Below are 20074 nucleotides of genomic sequence, written 5' to 3' on the forward strand. Positions count from 1 at the left end.
TTGAGTGGCAATTTATTGTTCCAAGGTTTATTTCCTTAATTGAATATCATCTAGAACTTTTTCTGCAGATAATTGATAACATTCTTGTCCACTTGGAAAGCCTTCACAAGAACATCACTAGAAATCTCTGGAGTAGACCCAAACACAGCATTTGCAATGGTTACAATACCTGGGTTTTGGCTGCTTAGACCTGAAATGGCAAATGCATGACCAGTTCCCAAATTTCTCTGAAAGTGGATGAGACCAGCTGGGAACACAAACACATCGCCTTGGTGAAGAATTTTAGTAATGAAACGATTTTCAGGGTTAGATGTGACAAATCCAACTTCGAGACTGCCTTTTATAACTGTGAAGATTTCAGAGGCACGAGGGTGATAATGTGGAGGGTTGATACCCCAGGGTGCATAGTCGATGCGGGCAAGAGACACGCCAAGAGTGTTGAGTCCTGGAATTTTGGCTACATTAATCAAGGTGACCTTAGACCCCACAGGATTTGATGTATTGCCTGGCAAATGAAGTCCACTGAAGGAGAAATCATCGGCTTGAACCATCTTGGGATCTTTGCAAGCAAAACCATTCACAAGAGCTGTCATGATGAAATACAAATATGTCAGAAAGGATATACCAGTAGTTCAGTATTGTGGTAAACTGCCATTCAACTAAAGCTCATTGGTATTACTTGTTATAATTTGATGAAACTTTAATTATACTAAAATCTTAATAAACAATACAAGGAGCACAGTCACTTGCCAAACAAGTAAATTAAAACAATCCATTTGGGAATTGGGAAAAGTTTTTGAGCTTTAAAGAGTTAGATACAGGGGATCAGTATATCTGGTTTGACATAATATTATCTGGACAAGAAGAAAAAAAAAATATGAAGTTTGCTATAACACTGAAGAATCACCAACTAACTAGAGGGGAAACAGGTCATGGGGGTGCATATATACGTACCAGTGTTATTAGCATCTGCCACACAGAAATCTTGAAGTGAGCTTGGATCAGATGCAAGTACAGAAGAGAAGGAAAATACCACAAATGATAAGAAAACAACGCGAGAAGCCATTTCTTCAAAATCCCAAGTCTATATAGACGCTCCAACAAGTTTTTTAGAAGTTCACTGAATTGTGGAGGAAATATGCACATGCCTTCTGTATAAATACAGAGGAAGAGAGAGAAAGGTGACAGGCAGCAAGCCATAGCTGTAGAGCACAAGCATAAATTAATGCCGTTGTTCAATTGAAATGGTCAATCCCTTAGGATAAGAGATAGTGACAAGTGCGATTTATTTGCTTGTAAACTTTTTGCAGGGGAGGGAAGGAAAGGAGAGTATATAGCACGTATTCTCATGTACGCCGGCAGTAATCTAATAGAGATGGAGAATGACACATAGAACCAGTCATATTTTGCGAGAAAAAGAGTATATATAAACACTGAGAACCAATAATTCCTCTTGAAGATTTTAAAATACACAATGAACAATAAAGATTAATCGGATTCATCATTAATTTATCATTATCAAAATCGGAAAACTATAATTAACAGAGTCATCTCATATACAAAAAGAAATTCTATCCGGTGACCAATTCAAATGAAAATGGAATATATGTATGCATGCATGAACAATTCAACCGTACGCGGATACGATATTGAATAAATAAAATATAATAGATCACTTCAATTTTACAACCAAACTAACTTTTAATCATATGTATCAGAATCATTTAAAAAAAAAGTTAAACATTTTCCTTTTTTTTTTTAATTTTATCCAAAATTTTAATGATAATTTTATTCAAATTATCAAATGTTATTGTAATTCTATCTAATTTTTGACAATATAATCTTCAATATATATATTTTTTTAATTTACTACCATTCATTGAAAATTCAATTTTACCATCGCCACTAATACCTTCAAAATTTCATTTTGAAACTCTAATGAAATTTAATGGTGATGGTGAGGGCCGAGAAGAGAGAATGCTGGACGAACATTCCAATAACATTATCTAATTTGATTAAATAATTAAAAATTTTAAAAATTAAGTATTAATGTAAATAATTATACGTGATTGTAGATTAGTTAGAAAATGATATTGAAGAATCAAATTGGAAAAAATTAGGTAGAATTATAACAATTTTTGTATATTAAAACAAAATTATGAAAATTAAAAGTTTTAATTTAAATAAATTAAAAAAACCACACACACAAAATAATTTAGCCCTTTTCTTTTTTTATCATTAAGCCAATTTTTTTTTTGGAAATCATTAAGCCAATTTCTGAAGTATCTTACCCATTATTGCACCGTTACTTCTGGGCCTAGCTCCCTTTTCCAAACCAAAAAAATAATAATAATAATAAATTGACACATTTTTAGAAGGATCTTATTGCACCAATATTATTGTGACCAATTTTTAGGGGTATGTAGATGAAAATGAGGCTCTATTGCTGCTAGTAATTTAATTGTGGTGCCACATCTTAATGCACTTAATTAAGCTTCTTCTGGTTTAAATCTAGGACACATGTTAAATAATTATAGTGCCGGCACGGCATGATATTTCATAAGACATATTTTACATGTTAAAGCAAGCAAATTGCAGCTAGCAGCTGCAGCAACCTAGTCTTAACGCGGTTTTGATGAGCAATTATCATGTAGGACGGCATATTATATGCTTATCAGATCTCTCTCTAATTACATTAACCTTTACATCCAATATATATACAGGAACCAACCTCTGCATGTTTGCCCCACAGCTCAAACTTCAATCAAGTCCTCAAATTCTAGTCTTGAGACACAGAAAAGACTTTGAAATGGCTTTTAATTTCTTTCTTTTCTTGGGGCTATTTCTAACTCTTTCCTCCTTTGCTCTGGCTTCTGATCCAATGCCACTTCAAGATTTCTGTGTGGCTGATGCAAATGCTGCAGGTACTTCAAGCTAGCTAGTTAATTTTTTACCATGTTTTTTTTTTGTCTCAATTAATTTTCTTGCTGTAAAGCGCCCACAAGCTTAAATACTCTCTATCTGTGTGATGTTTTCCGTGGCAGTTCTAGTGAACGGTGTTGCATGCAAGGATCCCAAGATGGTGCAAGCCAAGGATTTCTCCTTCAGTGGACTTCACTTGCTAGGCAATACATCAAATGCAGTAGGGTCTAAGGTTACCCCCGTCAATGTAGCCCAAATACCAGGACTTAACACTCTTGGCATTTCACTTGCTCGTATCGACTATGCTCCATGGGGTATTAACCCTCCCCACACACACCCCCGTGCCTCTGAAATCTTGACAGTAGTTAAAGGCAGTCTCGAAGTTGGATTCATCACATCTAACCCTGAAAACCGTCTCATCAAAAAGGTTTTAAAGAAGGGTGACGTATTCGTCTTCCCTGTCAATCTCATTCACTTCCAGAGAAATGTAGGGACTGGTAATGCTGTTGCTATTGCAGCTCTAAGCAGCCAAAATCCTGGGGTCATTACCACTGCCAATGCAGTGTTTGGTTCTACACCTTCTATCCCCAGTGATATTCTTGCAAAGGCTTTCAAGTTGGATACTAAGGTCATTGATTACCTGCAAACAAAGTTCTAAGCAAGAAATATGGGAAGTTGTGGTAGTGATCTTTTATGTGTGTGTATCTGGCAGGTCAAATTATAAGTTCATTTGTATTGTTTTGAATTTTTCTTTTTCTGGGTTGAATATTTCTTTGTTTTCTTTATAGAAATATTAAATTGATTTTTATAAATTCTTGTTTGGAATCTAAATTTTATAAAAATTTAATTTAATTATTTTTTGTTTTCAATTCTCATATATTCACCACCTTTTGAAATTGAAGAATGATTAATAATAAAATTTTTAATGCGCAATTTAAATTCAATAATATCATACATAATGTGAGAACTAAAGTGGAGAAGGCTAGGCTATCCACTAAAAGGAAAAGTACAGTTTACTGATAGATAATAATTTTAATCTGAATAACGAAGAAATTTTAAATCATAATCATTTTATGTACAAATTTTGTTATAGTCATGTGGTCTCATATGAATTTATTTAATAATTAAAATCTATTCATTTTATATATGATGATTGTTTATCATAATTTTTCTGAATATTGATGCTCTAATGGAAGTACAAATGCAAAATTAATGTAAAAAAAAAAAACAATTGAATTAATGGAATTATTTCTCTCTGAAAACAATTTTTATCACTAAATAGTTGTAAAATTTGAAACTAATTCAGCGTCAATAATTAACCTTTTTTTAATGATAGAAAAATCATTGTTTTATTTGTAGAGTAATAGGGCAATATTTTTTCTCTAGTTAGTCAAGAGAGAAATTTTCTCTCCTTTTCTTCTTTGTTGTTGAGAGCTAGTATTTTTTTCGTATGTCAAAGTATATAACTGTCCTTTGCCCTATTCGAGTAGGGCACGGCTCTCCTTTTCTTTGCTTGGAAGTGTGTTATCCCTTCCTCACTTCCGAGTAAGGTTTGTGGATAGATAAAGTTTGTTTTTTGTTTGCAAATCTTACACGATTATGAGAGAGACTTTATTTTTATGAATCTTTTTCTTAGTTTTGTTGATATGTTTTCTTTGTGATGAGTTTGTGCTTTGTCTCTGAAGTATGGTCTTCTTTTGTTGGGTATGAAGGAAGAGACAACTCGAGGCTTCCCTTTCCAACTAAAAGAGTTTGAGAACACAAAAAAAAAAAAAAAACAGGGCATGAATGATGGGGTTGATGGATCTGTCATTGATATGAAGAAGAAACCTATTAGTGACGAGATTTTCAGCGACGACTATAATCCGTCGCCAATTCAAAAAATTAACATTTAAAGATGGATAATAGTCCACTACTAGAACTCTTGTTGCTAAAGTATTAACGATGAATTAGGGATAGATTCGTCACTAATCAATATTATTTACAATGGAATTTTAATCCATCACTAAATTCATGTCTAATGCTTGTGGTTTCTTGTAGTGAGAAGCTACTAGGCTCTATCTCTTCCTCTACTGTTCTTTCTCCATAGGCATCTAGGTTCTTGTTTCCCATGGCCTGCATTTTTGCTGTCCTGTTTGGAGCATAGTTTGGCTGCTCGAATCTTGGGTGCTATATAGCCTGAGGTGTTTTGGATTAGGTGACCTAGCCGTGCTTTTCTCCCTCCCGATGAAACTTTTTGAATGAAGCTGCGACGAAGTCTTTGATTGCAGTGATAGTCCTAGGTTTGTTATTTTTTTTAATTAATTATTGTTTTGCAGAGCAATAGTTAACTCTTCGCTAAATAAGGAGGGATTCATGATTGCTAAGTATCTTTTTTGTTTGTTTTTTATAGGAAAAGAAATTATTTTATTAATAATATTCAAGAAAAACTTAGTATGACTTAATATGGAAATATTTAATTATAACTAGGTTATCAAACCAACATAATTACAATCAATCTTGGACATATCATGTTAAATGAAAAAATCAAGTCTTAGGCCCTCTTCGATAATATTAGCTATTCTAGTAGCTGTTAGTTATTTTAGTATTTGTCGATTGTTATTTGCCAGTGATTAGCTATTTATATAGTAATTTAAAATAGAAGTATTTGGTAAAAATAGTTGTTAAATTAGCTATAAATATAAAAATAGCTGTTAACTCTAGTCAAAACATTCTCTCAATCTCTAAAAGCTAGGAGAGGTAACTTTTCATAAATCGCTCTCTTAATCTTTAAACATTAATATAAATATTGTGCTATCCAATCATAAGTAAAAAAATTAAATATTACTTTAAAAGTTGCTACCGAACAAGCTTAAAAGTTACGATTTCAACCAAAACAGTTTGTGAACTACACAAAATCAGCAAGTAAATGAGCAACACAAAGCTAAAAAATACCAAAACAGAATAAGGAAAACAAGTAAGCCGAGAGAAAGGGTGTATTTTATTGTTAATTGGTTTAAAATAAAGTAAAATTATTTTGTTATAAAAAATAAAGTAATTTAACGAAATTTATAATTCATCTCATTAAATTTTAAAAAAATAATTTTTTTTCATAAAATAATTAATTATAGAAAATTTATCAATTTAATGAAAAAATAAAATTTTTTCACATAAAAGAACATATATATTATAAATAAAATTAAAAAAGGTATACCTATTTAGCATTTTACATTTAACATCTAATGATTAAAATTTAATATATTTCGAAAAATATGATAATTTAAGATGTTAAAAAAATTTTATTAAATTAATAAATTTTTTATAATTAACTACTTAAAAAAAAGTATTATTTTACAAAAATTTAATGAAAGGACTTGTAAAATTTTATTAAATCACCTTTTAATTTTTCATAACAAAGTAAGGGGTATGCTGATCAGCTAGGAACTGTAACCATACTGTATTCCACAAACCTCTGCTTTACTACGCTCAAGCAACTAGAGCATAAGAGTAGCAACAACAAAAATTTAACATGTGTCAGAAAATGGGGTCAAATGGAAAAAATTAGACAGAATTGCAATAATTTTTGGCAATTTGTACAAAATTATCAAAATTAAAAGTTTTAATATTAAATAAATAAATAAAATATTTTAGTTTTTATTATTTTATTATTATAGCCTATTACCAAGAGCGGAGGCGGGGATAAGGGGTATCCTTCACCTCCCTCCAAGCCTTTTTAAATCATTGTAAATATATATGAAGAGATAGCATTTAGGAAGAAAATTTTCATGTTATTTTAATTGTTAGTCCCTTTAAAAATAATTTATATTTTTAATGTAAAATATTAAAATACAAATTTTTCTTTATATATATAATAAATTTTTTATAGAATTCGCTCTTGAAAAGAATTTATAACTTAAATGTACTTTATTATAACAATTTTTAGACAAACTATATTTTAAATTAATTTTCATATATAACATTGACCCACTCAAAAAAAATTTCTGATCCCACTCGTCCTATTATCCAAAGTTTATTGCCCAGTGTTGTATGGTTAGTTCTGGGGTAGCTCTCAATTAAAAAAAAAAAGCTAAATAATTAAATTGGCGGATATTTAGAAAGATCATATTGCACTAATATTGTGACCAGAGTTTAGAGATATGTATATGAAAATGAGGCTATATTGCTGATAGTAATTTAAATTGTGGTGCCACATCTTCATGCACTTGAGCTTCTTCTAGGCTAAAAATAGCTAGGACACAAATGTTAAACAATTATAGTGCCGGCATGGCATGATATTTCATGGGACATATTTTACATGCTAAAGTAAGCAAATTGCAGCTAGCAGCTGCAGCAACCCAGTCCTAACTTGCTTTTGAAGAGCAATTATCTTATAGAACGGCATATTATATCCTTATCATATTTCTCTTTAAGTATATTAACCTTTACATCCTATATATATAGAAGCCAACATCCGAATGTTTTCTCCCCACAGCTCAAACTTCAATCAAGTTCTCAAATTTTAGTCTTGAGATGCATAAAAGATTTTGAAATGGCTTGTAATTTCTTTCTTTTCTTAGGGCTATTTCTAGCTCTTTCCTCCTTTGCTCTGGCTTCTGATCCAATGGCACTTCAAGATTTCTGTGTGGCTGATGCAAATGCTACAGGTACTTCAAGCTAGCTAGTTAATTTTTTTACCATTTTTTTGCTGTAAAGCACCCACAAGCTTAATACTCTCTAGCTGTGTGATGTTTCCATGGCAGTTCTAGTGAATGGTGTTGCTTGCAAGGATCCCAAGATGGTTGAAGCCAATGATTTCTTTTTCAGTGGACTTCACTTGCCAGGAGATACCTCAAATGCAGTAGGGTCTAAGGTTACACCAGTCAATGTAGCCCAAATACCAGGACTTAACACTCTTGGCATCTCTCTTGCTCGTATCGACTATGCACCATGCGGTATTAACCCTCCCCACACACACCCTCGTGCCTCTGAAATCTTGACAGTAGTGGAAGGCAGTCTTGAAGTTGGATTCATCACATCTAACCCTGAAAACCGTCTCATCCAAAAGGTTTTACATAAGGGTGAAGTATTCGTCTTCCCTGTCAATCTCATTCACTTCCAGAGAAATGTAGGGACTGACAATGCTGTTGCTATTGTAGCTCTGAGCAGCCAAAATCCTGGGGTCATTACCATTGCCAATGCAGTGTTTGGTTCTACACCGTCTATCCCCAGTGACATTCTTGCAAAGGCTTTCCAGATGGATACTAAGGTCGTTAATCACCTGCAAACAAAGTTCTAAGCGAGAAAATGAAAAGTTGTGATAGTCTTTTATGTAAGTGTGAATCTGGCAGATCAAATTGTAATTTAATTTGCATTGTTTTGAATTTTTCTTGTTCTGGGTTGAATATTTATTTTTTCTCTCGTTATTTGTTTTCTTTATGGAAATATTAAATTGGTTTTTCTTTATTGAATTTGAATTTCAATCTAAAAATTTAAACTGAACAATGGGATTTAATTATTTATGGAATCGCCACCTTTTAAAATTTAATAATGATTAATAATAAATTTTAACTGGATAATTTAAATTCAATAAATAAGGATGATTTCTCATGGATAGTTTGTGATTTTTCACCGATTACTTCATGCTCTGGTTAATAAGCTTTGGATAATATATGAGAAATTCAAAATTTTTGTGTGGGATGAATAGAAAAGCTGTATACAGCAGACTGTCTAAGTAGTGATGAATACCATATTATAAAATCACTATGATATAAAAGAAAAGCTTTTTATATAATAATATCAGTTAAATTACAATGGAATTGGAGTACACACTTGCAAAAGTTGGACCCAAAAAAAAAAAAGGACATTAAACCTCCACGAATTTCCACTATTCTAACTGAAATCTGCATTAACCCAGAGTAAATGGAATACAAAATACAAACACCTCACAGCATCAAAAATCCAACTAAATTCTAAGGGTATATATGACCCTCCAGGAGTTCCATCTATGGCCAGACACAGGAATAAACATTACATTGCAGCCCTAAATCAGTGATTTGAAAATCGTTCCAATTCTGGTAAAAAGTCTGGTAGGCAGAACTCTGTTCTTGAATTTATTTTTTTATTTTTATTATTTTTTTACTATTATAATTGCGTGCAGGCTTAATTAGTTACCTCACATTCTGAAGTTGTCTGGCTTCTATATCCTCAAGTCTGAGAGTTACTGCTCTCTTGTGGGCTTCCAGCCCTTCAACTTCAGCCATGGTTGCCACGTATGGACCTAGCTTTCTCAGACCTTCCTCTGTCAAAGACTGCACAGTCATGTATTTAAGGAAAGAATCTAAGGACACTCCACCATACATCCTTGCATAACCGTATGTTGGGAGGACATGGTTTGTCCCGCTTGCATAGTCTCCAACACTTTCTGGCGTCCATTGACCCAAGAAAACAGAGCCTGCATTGGCAATCATCAGAGTTTAAACTCTACATTTTGTTTACTTACAGTGGTTGATGCTTAGTTGTTCTTTAATGCCTTGATTTTATTTTCCCTCTTTTCTCTTAGGAATTCAGTGTGTTGGAGCATAGCTTTTAGAATTGAAAGTAATATATATATATATATATATATATATATATATATATATATATATATATATATATTCCATTGGTTGAACAGTTGATGTTCCTAATAACTTCAATAGAAACATAACGACATGTCCACATTTATATTTATAAATTCTATGTATAATGTGTAAATAGAATTTTGTTTCATGTTTCAAGAAACAATCTAAAAATTCAAGTGTCCAGTTTAATTAAATATTGTGCAGTTCTACCAAATTTAATGCAATTTTATATGTGAACTGTGAATTGAACTATTTTTAGTCACAAGTCAATTCAACAGTTGAGATTGCAGTGGAAGTTCAATTTTGAATAATATGGTTCCGAGAATAAGAAGTAAGATTTGAGAAGAAAATTTTGCTAACAGAATCCTATTATGATAAGGGTAACCACTATTTGGTTCATACAAAAAACTAAACTGTACTCCCTCAATTCAGTTTTCTGGGCCAGCTTTTCATTTCGAGTAATATCAAGCAAAAAAGAATTTGCGCTAATAGAAACTAGAAAAGCCAGAGGGCATAAATGCAACCAAATAATAATTAGCAGCAATATGCAACCAATCTTGTCCAACTCATATCTAGGGCTTGTTAAAAAAGGTCTCTTGTGGAATCAAAAATGTCCAGTAGAAAGTAATATAAAGCAGAAAATGAAAGAAATTTAGGCCAATCCTAGTAGCCATATTACTTGGTAATTAATGGAAAGGATGATGATAAATACAGGTGTCACTCTGTGCACTAAAGGCATGAAGGATAACTATAAATTCTCTGTGGAGCAACCTAAAACTCAACTGGGTTACCAGAAAAAAATAAAAAATTACACTGAAAAGGAAAACGAAGTTTTAGAAGAGGGTGCGGAATATTAGCAACAATTACAAGAAGAGAACTAAAAGTGCCACTACTGAGGTAGGAATTGAAGGTCATGGTAGAATCAAACATAATAATAACATGATGAAAGTACAAGAAAGTAACAGAATTCAATATATAAACAGCAATGTAGGACCATACCTGCATTTTCAATAAAACTCTCCCACTTTTCTGCATCTTTTACATTAACAATCAGATGCTCAGGTGCATATAAGTTTGAAAAGGAGATGGCCTGCAGAATCCAACACAGAAGATTTCACAGTTAAACCACTATGAAAGCAGAAGCAATCAAAGCTTCAAAGTTATACATCCAAAAGTTTAATTTTAGGGTAACAAATATGGTTTTGTGAAAGACATTTTTCATTTTTAACTCAATCAGCATAGTCTGCCAACATCCCCGAAGGCATGTTATTATGGCTGCAGTAACTACCATCAAATCTTATTCTACAAAAATTTGGTTTCTGATAATGCATATAAGGTACTATAGATAGGATTGAAGCTATGAACACCAAGGGAGAAGCAAAGGACTAACCTCAACCATATCACGAGCAAAGACAGTAAAACTATGGCTCAGTGCTTTTGAAGCATATTCTCCCCTTGGTAGGCTTAGACATTGCTTACTGATTTCCTCTTCAATAGATTTCAGATCCACACCATCCCCAACAATTACAAGAACAACCTGGCTATCAGGGCCATGTTCAGCCTGAAAATACAAAATATGTTTTTTTATCATAACATCAGGTAGGCTTGAGCCACGAATAAATCATGAAAGCCATGAGCAACTTTTGTACAGTTCAACTCGTGCTGTAGAAAAGGCTAATCAAAGCTTTAAGAATGATCTAAAAGGCAAGATTTTCATTTAACAATATCAATTCAACAACAAAGAAAAAAAGAAGCAATATCGGTGTTTCGTGTTGAATGAACTGATGAAGCATGCCGGCCACATCTTTTTAATTGTTGACCATGAGGTTTCTGTCCTGCAACCCATAAATAACTCAATCCACATGTTAACAAGTGATAACTCAATCCACATGTTAACATATATAGCACACGCATCACCTCATAAAGTAAGTGCATCATTTGAGACAGGTACAAAAAAAATGCTCAATATAATCACTTCTTGTTTCTTCTCATGACTATGAATTGACTTGATTCTGACAGGCTTTTACTTACAACCAAGTCTACAACAACATATAATTTCACAACAGTTCACAAAGAAGGAATCAGGTGCAAAGCAGGATAACAGGGGCCTATGCATGTGGTTCACCAGAAATAAGCAATTCTTTTGTAATACTAGTAAAGAGAAGGTTAAGCACCTGGGATAGTAAATCTGCAGCTATATGAACAGGACTGGCATGTCTGTCAGCAATGACTAAAACTTCTGAAGGTCCAGCTGGCATATCAATTGAGATCATTGCTTCACTATTCTGTTGAGGAAATAAGAGCAACAAGGAACCAAGTCAAATCAAGAAATAAGAATTTTCCAGCTACAAATACCTAAGGTAAAACATTTACATACTATGAACAAACTTTATATATATATATATATATATTCTCGAAAGCAGCACAACTACATGTAAAAAACTCTGGAGGGTGGTATTGTCACCAACCTCTCTATCCCAACACTGCTATACTTCAGAGGGATCATAACTCGCTAAAGGCATTTTTGGCCTTTTCCGTTACATTACAACCAATATAAAATAGTTCTACAAGTGAGAAAAATATCCATACTTGGAGAATCATTTTGGCAGCTGTGACATACTGATTTCCTGGTCCAAAAATCTTCTCAACCTGCGAGCTACAATAATCAATTAGATTGCCCTTTTTTATATTTAAAATTTCAAAATTTTCTATTACACTTTTTTCAGATAGTTTGTAAAGAAGGTTGAAATTTGACAAGAAACTCATTGAGTTATTAAAGAGTTTTTAGGTAATATGATATTTTTCATAATCCAAAATTTATGTTAAAGATTATTTTCATCATAAAAATTATTAACATACTTTGACCAAAGTATGATGATCTTCCCCTCCTATATGGCATATCACCAATTCACCATCCCACATCCAAAGAAGAAGAAGATTATCAATTAATAGATAAAACTTCAATAAATAGGTTTATAATTATATATTTAACTGTTTTCGCAAATTTTTCATAAAATTTTTAAATTTACAATAACTTACACATAAATGCAACTAATGAAAAACAATACCAAAGGGAGAGATTTTCTGATTCATCAATTCTAATAACCAGCAAAATATTTCTTGCATTAGTTTAGGATGAATAAATCAAATTTGCGTCATGTTTATTATATTTGAGCTACTTTTGCATTTTTTCATAATATTTCAACTGGAATATTAAATTTATAATTTATACGCAAATATGGCATACATCAACAATTAGACAGAGATTACCACACTTTTTTTATCCATCAATTTTAATAGCAAGAAAAAACTGCTTAGATTAGTCTAGTATAAAAAGAATAAACAATCACACACGCCACAAAGGAGTAATAAAAGCATTGACATGTTAATCATCAGTTTCAGACATCAATAGTTGAGAAATAAGTTTGATGCAAAAGCATTACCTTATGGCATGATTCTGTCCCCCAAGCCATGGCTGATATAGCCTGTAAATTAACAAATTCATGATAATATAAAGTTCATAAACACATAGAATGTCCAAATGCACCACCACATATGGTCATAAGTTTAATGTTTTGAAACCTGAGCTCCACCAGCTTTAAGGATGTGAGTAACACCAGCCTTCTTGGCACAGTACAGTACCTCCTACAGGACGTAAAATAAAATCAGCGAGTAAATTTGCCCTTTTTTTTTTAATCCCCATGCCCTCTTCCCTGTTTTCCAAATTGTCAACAACATTAGGGGGAAAATACTCTAAATAAGCAAAACCTTTACAAGACATTTTCATGTGGAAAAAGTACCTTGCATATGCTGCCATCCTGACTTGGAGGAGTAGCAAGAACAATGGTTTTACACCCAGCAATCTGTGCAGGCTGGTTTATGGAATAAACAAAATTTTCAATCAAATGTCCTCTCCTAGATATTGAATATTAATAATAAGTCTACAGTATAGACCCTTGAACCAGCCATAGTAATTAATACAACACATCCAATTAACTTACAACTGAAAGCATCAGAGCTGTTGAAGGTAAAACTGCAGTTCCCCCTGGAACATAAAGACCTACAGAAGAAATGCTCCTTGCCACCCGTTTGCATCTAACACCCTGAAATATTTTGTAATACAATAAGCTCCATGTCTATAAAAATTAAGGCAAAACCAAGAACCAAGCAATAGAATTTACTTACTTTCATGTTTTCAACATTTTTTTCAGCTGCTTTTTGAGCAAGATGAAATGCATATATATTGTCATATGCCACATCAAATGCTTCCCTAACAGCTGCATCAAGCTGTAATGCGAAAAATTAACCAAAGAATCACAACAAATGACTCACCATGACAAACTAGAAGCTCAAGAATTGCTTGCCTTCAAGGACATGTTTACAAAATTACCTCTGGGTCAGGAAGCTCAGATACATTCTCAACAAGCTTCTCCAACTTGACTTTGTCAAATCTTTCAGTATAACTAGAAAAGAAACATATAAACAATCAAAACACTGATAACTAACATAATTGTGCTGATGAAATAAAATAATTCTCACTGCATAAAATTACGCTACAAAGATCAGGCTTGAAGTGGAAAGGAAAAAAAAAAGGCTTATAACAACAACGACAACAATAATAACAGTAATAACAAGGAGCACCAACTCTTTAACAGCAGCATCACCTCTGCTGCGTACATCATCAACAATGGGGTTGACCTGAAAACATTAAAAAAAAAAAAAGAAAGAAAGAAAAAAAAAATCATCTATCAAGCAATGATGTATGAAAATTATGGAAGATGTTTATTAAAAAAAAAAAAAAGACTTTCCTCAAGAAGAGTAAACAAAGGCTCACCACGTTGAAAATTGAAGAGAAATCAATTCGAGGGCGGGCTTTCAGGCTATCAACTTCAGTACGAGTAAGTTCAGATAACTGATAAGACTTCATGGCACACCTTACTCTTTTCAAAGTTAATCCTATGAAAAGAAAAAATAGAAAATTTAAAATAATAACACGACAAAAAAAATATAGAAAGAAGCATTGACATGTATGTTACAGTGTTTGAACGAAAGAGAAAATTCGATAATCACATTCCTCCACAACAACAAGCAACACCACATAAAATTCAAAAGCTTTTGCTATGATCAAAACTAACAACCCAAAATACAATTTTTTATACAGCTATGTTCATACCCATAAGCAACAAATTATTACGAATATCATAAAAAAAAAAAAAGATTTTTACAAACAGTCCATTACCATGAACTTCTACAGAATTAGTATCAATCTCTTGAACAAATCTACTAATTTTTACAGTATAATTTCTTGTTTTCTTTTCCCACAAAATGCAAATGTAGAAATACTCCATGAGATGCCAGAGACAGAATAAAAAGGAGGAAAACAACCAAACAACCATACCTCCAGGAAAATGAAGATAAGAAGGTGGACAGTTGAGCAGTGGCGCACCAAAAAGTCGAAATTGAAGAGGCCTAATTAAGGAGTTGGTCCGGTTAAAGCACAGAAGCTGGGAATCCATTACCACACCTTCAATCGGATTAATCAGATATAATAAATGTGAAAATGCAATTTAGAAACTTTTATTCCTAATTAACAAATGCAATTGATTTCGAGGACGTCTACCTGATCGGTGAGAGATGGCGGCGTTTAGGGCTAATGGTCTGTTTCTTTGAGCTTCCGCGATGACAGCCAGATACTGAACTTCATTTTACTATTAATTTTCTTTTTGAAAAAAAAAAAACACACAAAATTCTAAGTGCGTGCCATGGTTAGACTTCAATAGTTTTGTCACAAAATAATATTATTTTATTTTTATTTTATTCTAAAAAATAAGATAATTTAATATAATTTTATAATTTATTTTATGAAATTTTTTTAATTAATAATTTTTTATAAAATAATTTATTATATAAATTTTATTAAACTTAACGTAAACATATAAAAAATATATATATAATATTTAATGTGTATTTTTCATGAGTATTTTATTTAGTGTTATCTGTAATTAAATTTTTTATACTATTGAAAATATTATATATATTTTTTAGTTAAAAAAAACTGTCTTTTTCACTAAATTAATAATTTTTTCATAATTAAATACTTAAAAAATAAAATGAGATAAGTTATAAATTTATATTATTACTTCCACTTTTGGCGATGATAATACTTCTACTTTATATGAAACTAAGTAATCATGAAAGACACCTTTCTAATTATATTTTGAGAAATTATTGGATTGAAGGGAAACACTAAATCTTATTGTTTTTTATACTTACATAAATATAGATTTTTTTTATAAATTAAGACCATATAAATTAAAAAAGAATTATATAGATTTGATCAACTTAGAACACAAATATATAAATTTTACTTATTTTATATATAGGTCCTACTATATATATTATGTTTTGATCTTAAATGAACCGATCTAGGTAATTTTCCTTAATTAAATGTATTATATAATTTTCTCTTATATTTTAATAGTTATACATTTAAAATAATAGTAAAATTAATATTATAAATTGAATTTTTAAAATAATACCAAAAGGAAATATTATGTTCGAGGGATTCAAATAAAGATTTTAGCACTATTTATTTCGTAAAAAATAATTTGTATATGAAAAATATTTTCTAAAAAAGCATTTTTCAGGAAAATATTTTTTGTTATTTTGTAATTTTTTTTCTCACATTATTTTGTAATATTAAATTAATAATATGTACTTATTTCATATATGTATAAATATGCTCATAATAGAATATTTCTTTTAAACAAATATTAATATATATATATATATATATATATATATATATATATATATATATATATATTATTTTTCAATTATAAAGATTTTAATATTATTATTTAAAATATTAAAATTTTAAAATTTTAGCAATAAATTTTAATCAAATAAGTTAACAATTGTTCTCAAATCAATGAACTTAATAGCCATAAGTTTTTTTTTAATGGCAAAAAATTATTCTTCATGTATAATAATAATAATAATAATAATAATAATAATAATAATAAAATCATTTTAAAATAATAAAAATAAAATAAAATTAAAGTAAATTAAAATTTATTAAATACATAAAAGGAAGAGAAAAAACTTTTAAATATTAATTTTTCTTCAAAATAAATATGAGTCTTGATTTTACTATAATTGACTTTTTAAATTAAAAATTAGAAATATAATAACATGTGATAATTATATTTAGTAATTATATTACATCTGTTTATAAAATACAGAAAATACTTAATGTTGACTTTTTTCTTTTAAAAAATTAAAAATTAATGGATAGGCATTATCTTTAATAATTCGAAATGTTTAAAAAAAATTAATTATTAATTTCTCATAAAAATTTAAATATGCTTGATTGTAATTTATAGCAGATATTTTAAAAGAAATTAAACTTTTAGTTATAATAATAATTGGATAATCATTATAATATTAGTTGAATTTTTAAATTAAATATTTTGAGTTGTCAAATTATTAGCAATTAAATACTAAATTTAATTATAGTAAATATGTTCAAAAATATTTCACTTTCCTTTAAATTAACTGTCATTGACTTTTTAAATTAAAAAGTAGAAAACTTGTAATGAATGACAATTATATTTAGTAATTAATACTTTTTTTATGTAACGCTCTCATATTGGACACTCCTGTACAATATACTGTTTCGACGCCTGATGTCTGCCCGAATAGTCAAAACGTCTGGAGCTATATCTGTGACATCCGAAAAAGTCATAGATAAAAATAAATAACAATTATAAGAAGGAAAAAAATAAATAAAGAAAACAAGCATAAAAAGTTAAATGAGCTGAGGGTCACAGTGATGAGTGACCTTCCTGGGAAGTGACTACGAGGTTAGTCCTAACCCTAATTTTGAAAGGAAAATTGTGACGCCGCGGTCCTAATGACCATTGCGAACCTAGTGAAAAAAAGAAAATCATGGAAAAGAGCTAATAAGTAAGTCAAATAATTAGGTCAGAGCTCAGGAAAAAAAATATCAAATTACTTGCAAACTGGATCAAACCGGCGAGGGGCAAATTGGTCAATTCACCCCTAAATGTGACTCATTACCTAACTGTTCAATAAAATATGAGAAATGAAAATTGTAAAATATAGAATTAAATTAAGAAGTTATAGAAAAACAAAAGAAAATAAATGAAAATTTAAAACAATTTATGACATCATCCTAATGACCTAAGCATGATGTCATAATTAATTTCAATTTAATTAATTATTTGACCAAGTCAATTTATGAGATAAATACACATAAAAATAACAAATTAAAAAAAAATCATTTTTGGTATTCTTCTCCAATGTATGTCGCCACTCTCCTCTCCCATTTCTCTCTCTCTCAACCTCCATGAAAGCTTAAATTCAAGCTTTCAAAACCCTAAAAAGTTCCATAAATTCTCCAATTTTCTCACTTAAATATTTGTCTTGCATCTTGGAAAGAAGATTGGGAGAAAGAAATTGAAGAAATGTGAGAGATTTAAGAAGTTTGAAATTCTTCTAGTGAGGTAAGTAATTTAATCTTCTTCTTTAGTGAAAATTTGTTGAAATTAAGTTAGTTTTGATGGAATTACATGAAGAATTTTGAAAATTTTGCATGATTGGGGGGAGGGAGAAATTTCGGTTGGCTTGGCACTTGAGGGGAATTGAAGTGTTCTAATATAATTAAATGTGTAATTATGCTTAAGGGACTAAGGATAAGTGATTGGTATGTTTAGATTTCATGAAATGTGGCAAATATAAAATTAGGATTCTTGACCCTTAGGGTTTGGCGGGAAAAATTTGAGAAATTAGTAAATTGATGTACTTTGACCTAAATGAGGTTTAAAATGATCAATTGGGATCAATTGAGATGTGTTGGAGTGATTAAAATTGCAATGAAATTCGGATTGGTGAGGGGTCATTACTAGACAGCTTGACCTAGGTCTCTTTTAGGGACCAAAACTATAATTATGTCAACCCAATTGGTATGAGGCCAATTGAAGATGAAAATAGACACATAATGACATATTTTTTATGTAGAAACCATGCCCAGAAAGTGACTCTAAGTTAGTGAACAATTAGGTCAAACCCGGAATTGGCATACTACCACTATACAGAAATGATCAAATGAACACCATAACTTGGTGTAGGAAGGTCCAAATGACCTGATTTTTGAACCATTAGAAAGTTATGACATAGCACTACAACTTTCATGAAGAACACCAATTCAAATTCTGGTCAGCCTTAGGAAAATGGTCATAACTTGAGCTACAAAACTCCAAATAGAGTGATTCAAAAAGGAAATTAAAGATAAGACATTAATGAACAACTTTGATGAAGGAAAGTTGACCAAATTTTCACTGTAGCAGACCAATTGAACAGTATAAACAAATAACCCAAAACTGAAATTTTGAGATTTAACCCTAATAGACTTTGAATTAAATTTGGCAATCAATGCCAACAAAAACATGACTCAAAATGTGGTATGTGAGTGTAATTAGAATTAATAAACCTATTTAGTAGGAAAAAGTCAACATTTTGACTTGAATAGTGCAATGAATAGTAACCTCAAAATACAAAATTCAAAGGATACCAATTTAAGCAAAATTAAGGCTACAACTAGGTAGGCATGAAATAAATTAATAGATTTACTATGAGATATGGTACTGAAACACTGTAAACTATGTGTTTCAGTTGAAAAAGAGACTGAAAAGGGATCTTCAAGGAAAAACCAAAAGGTAGAGTAAATTAGTCAACAAAGAGGTTTGTGCACAACTAGTATTTTTATTGGTTATGTTTTTTTATATGTCTTTTGACTAAATGATTTTATTTCTTATTGTATTATGTTTATCAAATATTGAATTTATTTCAACAATTATTGAAATGTGTTATGGTATGAATGAGTTTAGTTTTGGAAAATGAAATTAGTTATGATTTTATTTTGTCATGAACTGAATAAAGTTAGCTTTAGAAAAATTTTGATTGAAATATACTTGATATGGGAAATGAATAAAATTTGTTTTGAATTGTGATGAGCATAAAAAAAATTATTGGATATTAGAATTAACATTGAATTGAATTGTGTTATGATTTATGCTCACAAAAAGGACAAAGAGATTTATGATATTGTTTTATATCTCATTATAGATGCTTGACTAGGTTATTACCTGTCTCTCTCATTTGTTGAGGAGACAATGGAGTTAGCTTTGTTTTGTTTTGAATACCATGGTATGTGCACAGGTTTAGATTCTCCTCTTATTAGAGATTAGATCTAAGTTTTTCGTTGGCCCTTTCGGAAGTTTCATTATTGTGTTGTGTACTGTGCACGATGATTCGACCTCCCCGACCATAGGGAGTTAGAATCCCGATTCGATCTGCCCGACCATAGGGAGTTAGAATCGCCCCGAAGATGGCCCTTACGGGTTAGTCTTGCATGGTTAGTGAGATAAAGAATGGGTTTTGAATAGTAAGAATTGTGATTTTAAATGGGATTTATGCATAATTGATTTTATTGGAATTAAGATTTGTTTTCATAAATTACTGGAATTACTTTA

General features: G+C 30.8%; 3 protein-coding genes and 1 pseudogene across 4 annotated transcripts; 2 read left to right on the forward strand and 2 right to left on the reverse strand.

Moving 5' to 3' along the window:
* Positions 1 to 1164, reverse strand: LOC110652837 (putative germin-like protein 2-1; annotated as a pseudogene).
* Positions 1165 to 2698: 1534 nt separating this feature from the next.
* LOC110648022 (putative germin-like protein 2-1) lies at positions 2699 to 3734 on the forward strand. The gene is made up of 2 exons (XM_021802099.2): positions 2699 to 2924; positions 3045 to 3734. Exons 1-2 carry the CDS (start codon positions 2738 to 2740, stop codon positions 3578 to 3580), a joined length of 723 nt encoding a protein of 240 aa, XP_021657791.2. The 5' UTR covers positions 2699 to 2737; the 3' UTR covers positions 3581 to 3734.
* Positions 3735 to 7337: 3603 nt separating this feature from the next.
* LOC110648024 (putative germin-like protein 2-1) lies at positions 7338 to 8364 on the forward strand. Its single transcript, XM_021802103.2, has 2 exons — positions 7338 to 7565; positions 7662 to 8364. Exons 1-2 carry the CDS (start codon positions 7451 to 7453, stop codon positions 8195 to 8197), a joined length of 651 nt encoding a protein of 216 aa, XP_021657795.2. The 5' UTR covers positions 7338 to 7450; the 3' UTR covers positions 8198 to 8364.
* A 300-nt stretch (positions 8365 to 8664) lies between these two features.
* On the reverse strand, positions 8665 to 15289 carry LOC110648025 (histidinol dehydrogenase, chloroplastic). 2 transcript variants are annotated; one of them, XM_021802107.2, is made up of 15 exons: positions 15139 to 15289; positions 14917 to 15022; positions 14353 to 14474; positions 14164 to 14216; positions 13909 to 13981; positions 13704 to 13805; positions 13520 to 13621; positions 13319 to 13390; positions 13101 to 13163; positions 12962 to 13003; positions 12108 to 12167; positions 11693 to 11803; positions 10909 to 11079; positions 10518 to 10608; positions 8665 to 9352 (listed from the first exon to the last, which is right to left on the reverse strand). In XM_021802107.2, exons 3-15 carry the CDS (start codon positions 14443 to 14445, stop codon positions 9069 to 9071), a joined length of 1317 nt encoding a protein of 438 aa, XP_021657799.1. In that variant the 5' UTR covers positions 14446 to 14474; positions 14917 to 15022; positions 15139 to 15289; the 3' UTR covers positions 8665 to 9068. The 2 variants fall into 2 exon arrangements, with proteins under 2 accessions (XP_021657799.1, XP_021657798.1); XM_021802106.2 differs by having other exon boundaries at positions 14917 to 15042.
* Positions 15290 to 20074: the final 4785 nt, after the last annotated feature.

Source organism: Hevea brasiliensis, chromosome 13 (assembly GCF_030052815.1).
Source record: "Hevea brasiliensis isolate MT/VB/25A 57/8 chromosome 13, ASM3005281v1, whole genome shotgun sequence".
Taxonomy (NCBI): domain Eukaryota; kingdom Viridiplantae; phylum Streptophyta; class Magnoliopsida; order Malpighiales; family Euphorbiaceae; genus Hevea; species Hevea brasiliensis.